The sequence below is a fragment of the Silurus meridionalis genome, chromosome 10 (assembly GCF_014805685.1).
Source record: "Silurus meridionalis isolate SWU-2019-XX chromosome 10, ASM1480568v1, whole genome shotgun sequence".
NCBI lineage: Eukaryota > Metazoa > Chordata > Actinopteri > Siluriformes > Siluridae > Silurus > Silurus meridionalis.
The window spans coordinates 28,678,647-28,693,340 of NC_060893.1; the positions used below are offsets into that span (position 1 = coordinate 28,678,647).

The following is a 14,694-nucleotide window of genomic DNA, read 5'->3' on the forward strand; positions in this document are numbered from 1 at the left end:
TGTTTATATCAAATTCGCACTTGCATGTGAAAGCTGACGGATGCCATTGCTGTCAGGATGGTTCTCTCCCGAGAGCTCCATGGGACAGGCCTGAAGTGACTGCAGTAAAGCTGATTTGCTCCTTCTCATTCATGACTGGAAGATGTCTTCATTTGGTTTGTTTATGTATTATTTGAAGTTTGAAACTTATTGGTAATTGATTAGTGAATAGCTAAAACTAATTTGAGTATTGAACCACTTAAATGTTATGTCTACTCGGACATGGGATCTGAGTTACGACAGATGTTTGCAGATGATACTGTGATTGTGGTGAGAGTAGGGAGCAGGTTGAGAAGAGTCTCGAGAGCTGGAGCTCTGTGCTGGAGAGAAGGGGAATGAAGGTCGGTAGGATTAAGACAGAGTACATGTGTGTGAATGAGAGGGTGGGCAGTGGAGTGGTGTGGTTGCAGGGAGAAGAGGTGGAGAAGGTGGAGGAGTTCAGGTACCTGGGGTCAACAGTGCAAAGTAATGGAGAGGGTGTTAGAGAAGTGAAGAAAAGAGTGCAGGCACGGTGGAGTGGGTGAAGAAGAGAGATAGCAGGAGTGATTTTTGATATCTGTAAAAGTGAAAGGGAAAGTTTATAGGACTGTGGTGAGACCTGCGATGTTGTATGGTTTAGAGACAGTGGCATTGAGTAAAAGACAGGAGGTGGAGCTGGAGGTAGCAGAGCTGAAGATGTTGAGGTTTTTGTTGGGAGTGACGATGATGGACAGTATTGGAAATATGTTTATTAGAGGGACAGAACATTTAGGACGTTTTGGAGACAAAGCGAGGGAGGCAAGATTAAGATTGAGATTGTTTGGACATGTGCAGAGGAGGGACATGGGGTACATTGATAGGAGAAGGCTGAGGATGGAGCCACCAGGAAGAAGGAAAAGAGGAAGACCAAAGAGGAGGTTTATGGATGTGGTGAGAGAAAAAATGCAGGTAGTTGGTTTGAAAGAGGCAGATGTAGAGGACAGGGAGGTGTGGAGACGGATGATTCACTGTGGTGACCCCTAATGGGAGAAGCCGAAAGAAGAAGAAGAACTAGAAGATGGGATTTTGCGTATAACAATGCAGGAAAATCATGCGATTAAGCGCTATTAAAAATTTGAGTTGTTGCCCAGCCCGAATTTAAATATAAAACACACTGGTATGCTAGATTACAAACTTAATATAAATCAGCTCTGTCGAGGTTTTTTTTTTTTTTTTTCCAGAACAAACTTGGAAAGTGTTAGTTTAAATGTTTCAGTTAGAGGTAAGTCTTCACCTGTCGCTTGAAGATTGAAGCTTGAAGCCTGGGACACTGTTGTTTGGACATTTAGGGGAAGTTCCTTCCATCACCTTGGTGCCAGAACAGAGAAGAGCCTCTCAGGCAAGTAGGCAAGTGTCAGTGTTTTGAATCGGTACGTGCAGCTACTGGAAGCCAGTGAAGTGAGCGCAGCAGTGGGGTGGTGTGGGAGAACTTGGGCAGATTGAACACAAATCGTGCAGCTGCATTTTGGATCATTTGCAGTGAACGAATAGCGTTCAGGGGAAGACCTGCCAGAAGAGAGTTGCAGTAGTCCAGTCTCGAAATGACAAGAGACTGAACAAGCACCTGGGCAGCCTGTGTGGACACAAATGGTCGAATCCTTCAGATGTTGTAGAGAAGAAATCGGACAAGAACGAGCCACATTAGCAAGATGTGAGGAGAAGGACAGTTAATTGTTCATACTTTCCCCAAGGATGCAAGCAGTGGTTGAAAGGGTGGGCAGAGAGTTATAAAGAGTTACTTGGAGATCTTGACCTGGAGATTAATCTTTTTTTTCTTTTTTGAATCTCTTTATCTTTTCTATGTTCTACTGTGAATAAAATATGGGTTTACGAGATTGCTATATCACTGCATTCTGTTCTGTTTTACATTCGTCCCAACTTGGTCTTCTACCATCTTTCCTCAGCATCACACATCAGTGTTTCCTTGCTTTACATTTTTTTATGTTTCTACCTCAGCATGACTGGATCCATCATTGATCCTGGAAAGAGTGTGTTACTACTTCCTGTGCCATTCTGTGCTTCTGGTCTCCTTCCTGCATTATTGCCTATTGAATAAGCAGCTTGCACATCTGGAAAGGCACCATCAGTGCTGAAAGATATATCCAGGATTTAGAACAACACATGCTTCTACCCAGATAATGTATTTTAAGGCAGGACAGAAATGTCAGTGGTGCAATGCTAAACCTCATACTGCATCTATGACAACAGCGTGGCTTCGAAGAGCCTTTGCTTTAACCAAATAAAAATATTTGGTGCACGTGTAACAGGTATAGAAAATACACTGTTAAATATAAGAATTCACACAAAATTGTATTTATCTCATATGGTTACCTGATGTAAAAATGAGCGCTTATCCTTTAAGAGTTGTGATGCCACATGTGATTTAACTTCCTCTGCTGCTCCCTCCTCTTCCCTTTTGTACTGTTATCTTGTGGAAGAGGTAGGTTTTTCTTTAGTCTCCTGATATTTCATTTATTTTTAATCTTTTGAACTTATATTTTCACTTAAATTTATTTTGTATAATGTTATTTTACTTATCTGTGTGGTTAATCTTGTCATTTTATACTTTTGAGTAATAATCTTATCTTTAAGTGTGTGGAAGTAAGAGCACATGGTGATAAATGTACAACGTGTGTATTTTAGAATGAAAAGGGCATTTCCATCTAAAGAGGCTGCTTATTTGTTTCATGTGTCAGGTATGTTTGTTGTATTTTTATTTTTTTTGTTCCCCTTTTGTACTGTTATCTTGTGGAAGAGAATGAAAAGGGCATTTCCATCTAAAGAGGCTGCTTATTTGTTTCATGTGTCAGAAATAAAAATGCTCCTGGAGAAGAATCAAAGCCTGCTGTCCTGTATCTGATTCAGTAAAGTCACAACGCAGAGTCCAGTTATTCCACCGGTGTCGCCGGCTGCATGTAAAGTTTGGCGTCGCGAGTCACCGGTTACACACGTCGAAACAAAAGATATGTCAAAGAAGACCCAGGACTGTGGAGCAGTTAGAAACCTAAATCAGGCAATAATGGGACAATATTCCTCTCCCAAAACTCCAGCAACTGGTTTTCTCATTTCCCAGAAGTTTACTAGTCTATGTTCTATCATGTATAGAATACCGGTTTAAGACATTTGGAAATCATTGCAGTCTGTTTGTATTTACATTTTACACAGTTTCCCAACTTTCGTGGAATTGTGGTTGTAATTTATTCAAAAAGTTCTTAGTTTAAATCATAGACTCTGAGACCTTCTTTTATTATAATTTTTATTGTTTTATTTAGTATTTTTTCCTGGTCTGGACTATAATTGTGTAAATTCTAGTTTCATCCTATTAGTTTATTAAATAGTGTATTTATAATAGTAATTTTAATGTTTTTATGCACATTTGAGCAGAAAGAGAAATAAGATGTGAAAGTGATCCACCTAAAGCCAACACACACACACACACACACACACACACACACACACACACACACACACACATTTGCATGAAAAGCTCTGATTCCCAGAACAGTTAAACACTTTCAGCAGATGTTTTTTGGTTCTTCATCCAAACTCACTCAAGCACAACACACAGCTCTGCACTCGAGCTGCTGTAAAGGTGCAGTTCCAAATCACTAACAAAGACACTTCACTACTGACAAAGGAGACATGATTTCCAGATTTAAGCTTTATTTCAGCACAGCTACACCACTGACACCACCTCAGACTGCTAAGCATGTGTTAAAGTGTACACTTGAATTCTAGTGGACTTCACAGCGACTCTTTCGGAACGAGGTGATCTGAGTGGTGTCGTGGTGAGAGACGATACAGCCGAACACCTCGGCCTCTTCCCAGCGTTCTTTGCTGAGGGTCAGTGTGCTGCTGCGGCTGTAGACACCGTTCTTCTGATCTTCTGTGCTGGTCAGAACAACATCTTTCACCTTGACACCATCCATGGTCCAGCTCGGCAGCGCCCCCTGTGGAGAATAGTCCGAGAGCAGGCAGAGCAGAGAGGACGAACCCTCAGAGAGCTGCAGAGAGGAGGGAGGGAGCAGAGACACGGAGGGCTTCACCATCGGTCCAGCTGGAGACAAAACAGACACAAAAACACAAACACACATAATTATAGTCATAATAATGTGAACTCTATCACACTGAACATGGTGATATTTGGTAAATGAGTGTAACAGCAGTAGAACAGATGCAGTAGTTTATCTGCACATCCACAACAGGACACAATTCTAATAACATCATCCAACCATCATCATCCTGCAGCTGAACAAAACAATTTCTTACCAAGTTCTTAACAACACATTGTGCTTCAATAACCATCATATCACAGTAAATTTTATATGGTCTTAATAATGATTTATGACTTAAAATTAATGTGAAATCAACACTAAACCATCATTGTTCCTGTTACACTGTTGCACTAATTTTCACTGTGATGATCAATTCGAGTAACACAAAGAAATAATGAAATCAAATAAAAGTTAACATTTCACATGAATATGAAAAAAGAGATGAAGTGACTCAGAATTTTACAAAATTACTCAAAAGCAGAGACTTTCTAGAAGCAGCTCTCTCCTCTTCACATCACATTTCTCTATTTTATAGAAAAGCTATTTTTATAAGAATGTCACATTTTTATTTTGTACTGAATCAGTATTAACATTACGGAAAAAACGAATTAAACCATGAGATTTTAGGAAAAGTGAGCACTTGAGTTTTGTTCCTCCACTAAAAGTCCTCCACAGTGATACATTCTAATGAAAATGTTGTACAAAAACCTTTGCTACACTACAGTGAATCTGAAAACTCTGGAATTCTAGTGAAAGCCTGAACGACATTTCTCTACATACACTTCTATCCACTTAAAATTTTCCAGGAAATGTGAGAATGACAGTAAGATTGGGGGAATGTGGTAAAGACGTTTCCATACTTAGAGGACACTTTGCATTGGCAGCACATGCTTCAGTGCTCTGGGAGTGTTTATAGTGCTGTGACTTTCACACTTCATGACTGAGAGCTGCTGCTACAGAAACTTCACCCACAGCTACCATGACTTTGATCCCCGTCTTCATCTGGACACTGATCCTCTGGACTCAAGGTCAGACACTGCTTCATATTTTATCTCTACAATGATGTGTTCATACAAATACACGTATTGTTTCTGTTCTAATATTTCAGTTTCATGCTGCATTATTGTGTATTTTTACAGAATGCAGAGGTCAAGCAACAGTAACTCAGACTCCTGCAGTGAAATCTGTTCTTCCAGGAGAAACAGTCACCATCATTGTGATCACTAAATGTGGAAATTGGTTAATAGTGAATATTCAATAATCACAAACATCAACAGCATTTAATACACAAAGTCTCTAAGATCTAATTGTGAATTCAGTGGAACATGTCACAGTAATATACAGAATGAGATCTATTTGGATTTAATTAATTTAAAATTAGGTGCTAGCACTATAGTCATATAGTGTTTGTCTTCTAATATTAAGGAAATAATTAGAAACAGAAGGATTTTGACAAATAAAAATAAACATTTGAGTAAAGTGCATTTGGAGATTTTTTTTGACAATTTATATCATGAATCTGAACACACTCAATTTCAGTCATTAATCTGAACACACTTTATTTCAGTCATTAATAAACAGGTTACTTACAGCCCAGAGGCAGTTTAGTTCCACAGTGATACAATAAATGTTCAATGTCTGTAAAAAAGCCTGCTGCTCTAAACTCACTGCTCTTTCCATCATTCATACGTCTTATTACAAACCACTATTAACACTGAGATGAAGCTTCAAGGTTCAAGGTTTTTTTTTTGTCAATGTCACCATATGTGCTGACATACAAAGGAATTAAAATACCGTTTCTCTTCTCTCTTATCAAGTGTTTACATTGTCAATGCAGTATAGACAATTTGTATAGGCAGTTCAGTGCAATATAGACAGATTTTGTAGGAGGTAATAGCAGTGTACTTGTAATACATAGATATATGTATAAGCCGGGTGAATCAGTCTAAACTGAAGATGCAGCTAGTGTGTAAGACACAAATACATCACACAAACTAAAAGCTGAAAAGACACAAAATGTAGAACTGCAATTGTACAGGTTTTACCCATAATGCCTCAGTGTATGAAATTCCTCCACTCCTTCTGTTGACTGATATTAAGTTATGATATGACATTTAAGTCCTACAAGAATCTAAACATTAATTTCCAGTACAAAAAATTAATGTGTGTGTGTTTAGTCACAGCCAGCACTGATGCTGATTGCTGATTCCACCATCAACCCACTACAGTAAGAAACTAATTAAGATTCAGTACAAACAGCATCCAGTGGAAGTTTCAGCTTCTTTCTGCATCTTAGACGTAAAAGCATTTTACAGAAATTCTGATCTGATCAACTGTAAAACCAGTCCAGCAGTGTATAGCAACAACTACTTACACTGGTATCAGCAGAAAGCTGGAGAAGCTCCTAAACTACTGATTAAATATGTGAATCAGTTACAGTCGGGTTTTCCAGCTCGTTTCAGTGGCAGTGGATCTGGATCTGATTTCACTCTGACCATCAGTGGAGTCCAGACTGAAGATGCAGGAGATTATTACTGTCAGAGTTTCCATTCCATCACTAGCAATGTGTTAACACAGTGATTTAGAGTCGTACAAAAACCTCCCTCAGTCAGATAGTAGAGAAACTGCACTGCTGCAGCTGGGAGCGACTGCAGGTGCTGAGTTGGAGGATGTGATACGACACAATGACACTTTTTTGGCTTATTGATTTATGTATATTCAATCCCTCGATGTGAACAAACGTATCCTTTATTTCTGTGAAGATAAACACACACACACACACAAAGCTATTCAATAGACACAATTTGCCGCATTATTTGTATATCACTTTTAACAATGGACATTGCCCCAAAGCAGCTTTACAGAAATAAGTAGAATCTGTGTATAAATTTTACATTTATAAATTAGTCCCTAAATGTATCCATATTTTTTATCCCTTATGAGCAAGTCAGCCATGAAGGGCAAACAAAACTCCTTGACACTAAACCGTCTGAGGATTCAATCTCAAAAAAGGGACCCCTTCCTCTTCTAGCTGAAAAAGAACATTAATTTACTACACCTCCATCATTGTTGAGGATATCAATTGATGGTCCCCTGATGGAAACTCTGATATAAAACTGCTCATGGTGATTGTAGTCCTAAGCAATTGTAGCAAACAGTTTATATTATTTACAGTCCAGATCCATATAATGGTTCTTGTGTTTAACCCTCTGCTGTAACCTCATGGTTTTTTAAACTGTTTATTTGGAAACATCAAGAGGTAGGGCATCAGGATGAATCAGGCAGGTCCAGAAAGAAAAATGGGACAGAATCACTATAACATCAAGATCGTGTTTAACTTGGAATGGAAGGGGGAGGAGAGAGAGAGAAAGAGAGAGTGACAGGAAGAAAGAGGGAAACTGTCAGCCATCACATAAATAGACACGGTTTTCTCTTTTTTTCTCACGGACTGTACGTTTTTGCCCGGTTTTTGTGGATTACTTTACACAGGGGACCATAAGTTTTCGGACACTTGTTCTTGTGTGGTTTTTGTGTGAATTATCTTACCCGTAGGACCGTAAGTTTTTGGACACTTTGTTTTGTGTGCTTTCTGGATTATTTTGCATTAAAGACTTCTGTTTATCTTTATTGCTGCGTCCTGCATTTGGGTCCTACTTTTGCACCACTGACAGTACAATCTGGCCAGACATGGACCCAGCGGACGATGTGCAGTCTCAGCTCTCCTCTTTGGTGCAGCTCACCACCTCTCATCACCTGCAGATACAGGAACTGGCAAGCGCAATTCGTGAACTGGCTCTCCAGCGCAACCCAGCCCCTGTCGCCCAGTCGTCTGTTTCAGAGAACCCCACTGCTCATGCCGCCGCGTCAGCCGCCCCGGCGCCCGTCCCGCCAACAGCACCTAGGTGTGGGGTTCATCTGCCGACTTCCGAGCGCTTCGCAGGACAACCAGGGGAGTGCCGTCCGTTCCTGTTGAGCTGCGAAATAACTTTTCAGCTTTAGCCTTCTTCTTTTCCAGATGAACTCACCAAGGTGGCCTATGTGATCTCCCTGCTTTCGGGTAAGGCCAAACGGTGGGCCACGGCGGAGTGGGAACGCCGTTCCTCGGTCTGTGCCTCCTATTGCGCGTTCTCTGAGGAGCTACGCAAGATCTTCGACTCAGCCACCCCCCGGCAGGACGCTGCCCGGTCGTTGTTCCAGACCATTCAAGACGGGCGATCCGTCGCGGAATACGCCACGGATTTCCGCACCGCTGCGGCCGAGAGTGAGTGGGATGCCATGGCGCTTTATAATCAAGATTTTAGAATTTGAATTTAGATCAAGAATGAGCGTGCGGCCAGGGATCTTTTAGAGGATCTGGACTCCCTGATCAGCCTGGCCACCCGAATCGACCGACGGATTAGGGAATTCCGCTCGGACGGGGGGTTTTGTGGACCCTGGCAGCCCGTCTCTCCCTCTGACCCATCTCACTTCAGTACCTCGTCTAGTCTGCCTCCGCAACCCATGGAGATTGGCCGCCGCCACCTCTCCACTAGTGAAAAGGAGAGGCGTCACTCTCAGGGACTCTGCTTGTATTGTGGCAAGGCGGGACACATGGCCGCCACCTGTCCAGCAAAAGAGAGGGCTCGGCGTTGAACGTGGGGCCAACGCCGGGCCAAGGACTCCCAGCCCCCTCTAGGCCGTTGCTCAAGGTTCAGGTTCGGGTCGATGTCCAGTCGTGAATTGGCGGTATTTGTTGACTCCGGGGCGGACGCCGAGTTTTTGGACGAAGAGCTCGCTCGTCAACTGGGCGTTGAGTCCGAACCTCTTCCTGTACCGCTCCTGGTCCATGCTTTTGATGGTCATATTCTCCATCGGGTCACCCACCGCACCAAGCCTCTCCTCGTTTCCATCGCTGAACAGCATTGCGAATGGTTATCGTTCCTCATCATCCCATCACCGTGAGCGCCGGCCATGTTCGGGTTCCCCATGTTGCAGAGGCACAACCCTCGCCTGAACTGGACCAGTGGCCGGGTGTTGGAGTGGGGGATTTCGTGTCATGCCAGCTGCCTCTCCTCGATTCCCCAGACTCCTAGTCGTTCTGGTGGGGAATCCTCCTCCGACCTCAGCTCTGTCCCTGCGGCGTACCATGATCTGGGCGTCGTTTTCAGTAAAGCTAGAGCCCTGTCTTTACTGCCCCACCGTCCTTATGATTGCGGTATTGACCTGTTGCCGGGAACGGCTCCTCCCCGAGGCCGCCTCTACCACCTGACTGGTCCTGAAAGGGAAGCTATGGCGGACTACATCCGGGGAGACATGCTCCATCGGTTTGTGTTTGTCTACCTGGACGACATTCTGATCTACTCCCGCTCCCTGGAGGAACACCGCTGCCATGTGCACACTGTGCTCACCCGTCTACTTCAGAGCCAGTTGTATGTGAAGGCTGAAAAATGTGAATTCCATGTGTCCAGCACTTCTTTTCTGGGCTTCATCTTGTCGGCAGGGAGGGTTCAGATGGATCCGGAGGAGGCGCCGTAGAGGAGTGGCCCGAACCGGAGAATCGCAAGCAACTGCAAAGGTTCCTAGGTTTTGCTAATTTTAACCGCAAGTTCATCCGCGGTTTTAGCACCATCGCGGCATCACTACACCGACTCACCTCTACTCGTCAGCCATTCACCTGGAATTCCGAGGCGGAACAGGCCTTTCTGGAGCTCAAGACCCGGTTCACGTCTGCACCTGTTCTTACCCTGCCTGATCCATGCCGGCAATTTGTTGTGGAGGTTGATGCAGGTTGATGCCTCAGACAAGGGTGTGGGGGCCATTCTGTCTCAGAGAGGTGCCACCGACAACCGCCTCCATCCGTGTGCCTTCTTTTCACGCCGACTATGTCCCGCGGAACAGAACTACTCCATCGGGGATCGCGAGCTACTGGCCGTCAAGCTGGCGCTTGAGGAATGGCGTCATTGGTTGGAGGGTGCCGAACACCCGTTCATTGTGTGGACGGACCATCGCAACCTGGAGTATCTGCACGCAGCCAAGCGCCTCAACCCCCGGCAGGCCAGGTGGGGGCTGTTTTTTGCCCGTTTTTGCTTTACACTCTCCTACCGTCCGGGCTCCAAGAACTGCAAACCGGATGCCCTGTCCCGACTGGCAGGAGGAGGGCGAAGAACCGTGTCACATCCTACCCCCATCCGTTTCCGTCAGGGTCCTTCGTTTGGACATTGAACGCAGGGTGCACAGGGCCACTTCGGGACAACCCACCCCAGTCGGCTGTCCGGAGGGCAGGCTCTACGTTCCGGACCAGCTCCGTTCACGGGTACTCCAGTGGTGCCACTGCTCTCGAATTTTTCTGCCACCCGGGAACCCCTCGCACCTTGGCCCTTCTGCGGCAACGTTTTTGGTGGCCCACTATTAGGGAAGACGTTTGTCAGTTTGTGGCCGCCTGTCCTGTTTGCGCCAAGCACAAGAGCTCCAGATGCCCCCCGGTGGGTCTCCTCCGCCCGCTTCCCGTTCCACACCGCCCATGGTCCCATATAGCCCTTGACTTCGTTACCGGTCTGCCTCCCTCTGCTGGCCATACCGCCATTCTTTCTGTGATAGATCAGTTTTCTAAGATGGCTCATTTCATACCACTCCCTAAACTGCCCTCAGCCAAAGAAACCGCCCAGCTTCTGCTGCAGCACGTGTTCCGGCTCCATGGTGTCCCTAGTAATATCGTCTCGGATCGGGGTCCGCAGTTCACTGCCAATTTTTGGAAGGAGTTCTGCCGCCTCCTGGGTATCTCGGTCAGCTTGTCCTCCGGGTTCCACCCGCAGACCAACGGGCAAGCTGAAAGGTTAAACCAGGACCCGGAGACAGCCCTTCGCATCCTTTGCACTGAGGACAAGGCTTCCTGGGCTTTGCGGTTGATATGGGCCGAATATGCCCATAATACTCTGCCGTCCTCAGCCACTGGTCTCTCCCCGTTCCAAGCCGCTTATGGCTATCACCCACCCATCTTTTCATCTCAGGAAGTTGAGACCTCAGTGCCCTCAGCCGGTGCTTTGGTCAGGCGCTGCCGCCGTGCCTGGAGGAAGACCCGGGTGGCTCTCCTCAGGTCTTCCTGCTGCTATGCCCGCTGGGCCAACCGCAAACGCCGACCAGCGCCCGTTTACCGCCCCGGCCAGAGGGTTTGGCTCTCTACCAAGGACCTGCCACTAAGGGTCGCATGCAGGAAACTGGCCCCTTGTTTTATTGGACCTTTTCCTATATCCAAGGTACTCAATCCTGCGGCCGTCCGCCTCTGCCTTCCCAGAGTCTTCCGTGTCCATCCCACCTTTCATGTTTCGTGCCTCAAACCTGTCCAGGCTTGCTCCCAGGTTTTTATTCTCCATGTGGGCGAGTTCTTAGTTTTATTAGTCTGTAGAAATTATATAAAAATAAAATAAAAATTAACAGTCAAATAAGTTGTTTTATCTGAGATTTGCCCAAAGCAGAAATGAGGAAAATGTCTTGGGGGCGAAGTAACAAAAGAGACTTGGAGATCTGCATGGAGATGGAAAATCTGAGCCTGTTTTACATCTGTAAATTACAATATATCTCCCTTTACAGTTTTATACCATGTTATACGTTTTATTGCCCATTTGTTTTCATAAGAGAAATGCTTGACAAGTGTGTGTGTGTGTGTGTGTGTGTGTGTGTGTGTGTGTGTGTGTGTGTGTGTGTGTGTGCATTGTTGGGATTGGAATGGCCGGACATTAATATGAATGGTCATGACTCTAAAACAATAACTTGTCTGGCTACCTGGCCATCAGTATTAATGCCAAATCAATATCAATAGCCAAACATGTATAACAAAAGCCTTTAATGGTCAGCCATTCATTTATATGCAGACTGTATGAATAGAGTATAAATGGCCACCTGAGATTAGCAAGTGTCTCTTAAACAGGGGGATGTAGAAAATTATCAGACATAGTCTCAGATAAATGCTTGTAGGAATCTTATCTTCATTTAATTTAAAATATAAACTCATGAGACATGTGGCTTTTAACCCAGTACTTTTCTGGATTGCTCTTGGACTTAATTCATGTATTTATATATTAAGAAAAAAAGTAAAATGCAGGAAATTTCATCATCTATAACTTATCTTTTTGTGCAATATCAACTTTGAATAATTGACAGTTAAACTTAAAGTGTCTTCTTTTCAAATATATTTAAATTGTGTATGTAGCCCACTTTTCTCAGGAACTGTTAACATTTAAATTTAGGTAGGGCATTTTCAGCAGTGAATCCCAAAAGTTTTGGCGAAGGCTAATAGGTTAGACTTGAACAATGACACTGTGTCTGAGTCCTGAGCACTGATTAGAAGGCTGTGCCATAACTGTGGGACATTGTAAGAGAAAGCTCTGTCCCCTGCTGCAGTCTACATTATTAGAAGTACCAACAAATAGCCTGCACCTTTTGACTAAAGTAGGCAGGGCAGATTGTAATCAAACAAAATTTCACTCAGGTACTGGAACACAAGACCATTTAGTGCTTTATACATCAGTAGTAGTATTTCATAAATAATGCAAGATTTGTTCGGGAGCAAATGTAGATTGAATAAGACAATAGAAATTGCATAAGTAAGCTTCCCTTTAGATCCAGACAGTAAGTCATTACCAGTGTTGGGGGTAACGCGTTACAAGTAACATGCGTTACGTAATAATATTACTTTTCTGGAGTAACGAGTAAAGTAGCGCCTTACTTTATGTAGCGCCCCCTGCCCTACTTAGTTGTGTCAAGTCTAAGCTCTTTAGGGTGGGGCGACGGGTTCAATAACTTGGGGTCTCTCGACCATAGAACTTAAAATACTCTGATACCCAAACTCTGAAATAAACGAAAAAGAACCATTCGTAAAAGAAACAGTTTTGTATTTAATTCTTTTTTTGCTATATAAAAATAGATTGAGATATAAATTATAGAATATATATATTTATATGTTTAAGTAATTAAGTTGACATATGTATAATAATATATAGGTATGAATAATAATAGTCAATAGGAATTATAACAATGAATTAGTGTCAAATCGACTTACTGAATAAACAATGTAAACAGTTCAAATACTTCTCTTGGTAATACACTTAAATAGCCAGCAAGGAATATGCACTCAAAGGAAAATCCTTAAACACTCTTACTATTAACTATTTCTGTAACAGTGCAACTGCAATTCTAAATCAACACATATCACACCAAAGTACAAATCTCAACATAAAATAGTAGTGGGCCCACTCACACAAGCACTCACTCACTCACACAACCCCCCGATGCAGGCCTGTGTCGTTGCTGGTGTGCGTTGTGGCCTTTGTAAAGTTTAAACTGGCCTCTTCACTCAAATGAGCCAAAACAAAGCCAATAACATGTACCTGTGCTCCGGAGATCACACACAGTCTAAGCGGAGACCTCACACGCGATCCAAGGCAAACCGAACAGTCTTGATGAATGCACGTTTTCTCCACCAAGTGCTTTTCACTCACCCAATCACAACCTGAACTCAAACTGATCTCTCAAAGTGTCCAACTCAAAGTATTAAATAGCGCAACGCCACTGTAATACGCAAAATGCAGAATATCAGTCCCGTAAAGTTACCTAGAGAAACTCTGTATCAACACAACGGGCGGTTTCTACTCAAAGGCAAAAAGTCTCACCAACAGTTGATAAGACAAAAACCAGTCTGTTAACAAATCTCCTGGGTTAACATTAAGGCATAACCAAACAAAAAACACTTTTACAAAGAAAACAAAACCAATATAACACGCGTTTAGCGGTTATTTTACCGCTTTCCCCGCACGAGCGTTTCTTCTTTCAAACTCCCTCGAACACGACTTGTTTGATTGACTCATTAACCACCAATCACATTACACTCTCATATGAATGGGTGGGTATAACATAATTAACATCCGATTCTGACAGAATGAATGAGGTTCAGGTGGTGATTGACACTCCTGACCAATCAGTAGCGAGCAGGCACTATTTAGAGCGGGTTGGTTTGAGCCTGGCATGCGTCACGTCCGTATCCTCCCCTTTTCAGGCTGCTATAGTGATTTCAGGTATGTGCTGTTAGTATGTAGCGTCGGCTAATTAGTTTTTCTTTGCTCGTTGCACTAATGGCTCGTTTGTGTATCCTTAGCCTGTCTTTTCAGTGTGTCCCTGTTGGATGCTGGTTTGGATCTGTTTACTGTCCTCCCTGCAGGTATGAGGAAGTTGTTTAGCAATGTTTAGCTTTAACGCGTGTCAGGTGGCGTGAGTAATGTGCAGTCCTTGAACTTCAGTTTAACAGCAGGTTATTTGAAGGCTGCATATCCTGAGCGGTGCATTGATTCTCAGGAACTTATCTATCCGCGTTTGGTAAGTTGTTTCGGTTTGTTAGGGGGAATTACAGCTTGTAGTTGTGCAATTACTCGTATCATTTATATCCTGTATCATTGTTTGCATTATAGGATCCTCCTTTTTCGTCCTGGGTGATTATTGCTGTGATTCGACTTTTCCCTCGCTGCGTGCCGAGTGAACAACCTTGGCTTACAACTATTTAAAAGGGGAATTCTGCTGCTGCCATTTGGCTTTTGTGATTTGTTTTAACCGGTAT

General features: G+C 43.6%; 1 protein-coding gene, 2 long non-coding RNA genes and 1 gene segment (V, D, J or C); 3 read left to right on the top strand and 1 right to left on the bottom strand.

Moving 5' to 3' along the window:
- The window catches only part of igl4v8 (immunoglobulin light 4 variable 8), a 74,860-nt gene that overhangs the window by 18,207 nt on the left and 41,959 nt on the right, over positions 1 to 14,694 (top strand). Inside the window, exon 3 of one of the 3 annotated variants that reach the window (XM_046859595.1) lies at positions 10,411 to 10,417. The exons of the other annotated variants lie outside the window; for them this stretch is intronic. Coding sequence (XP_046715551.1) covers positions 10,411 to 10,417 — 7 coding nt within the window. The remainder of the gene's footprint in view (positions 1 to 10,410; positions 10,418 to 14,694) is intronic. 3 annotated transcript variants of the gene reach the window in all.
- On the bottom strand, positions 3,701 to 13,972 carry LOC124392495. The segment is given in 2 exon segments: positions 3,701 to 4,114; positions 13,886 to 13,972. A coding segment is annotated over 1 exon segment (315 nt).
- Positions 5,103 to 5,310, top strand: LOC124392500. Its single transcript, XR_006927168.1, has 2 exons — positions 5,103 to 5,140; positions 5,252 to 5,310. It is a non-coding gene; the product is annotated as an uncharacterized LOC124392500 (long non-coding RNA).
- On the top strand, positions 14,120 to 14,688 carry LOC124392499. The gene is made up of 4 exons (XR_006927167.1): positions 14,120 to 14,158; positions 14,239 to 14,301; positions 14,381 to 14,456; positions 14,549 to 14,688. It is a non-coding gene; the product is annotated as an uncharacterized LOC124392499 (long non-coding RNA).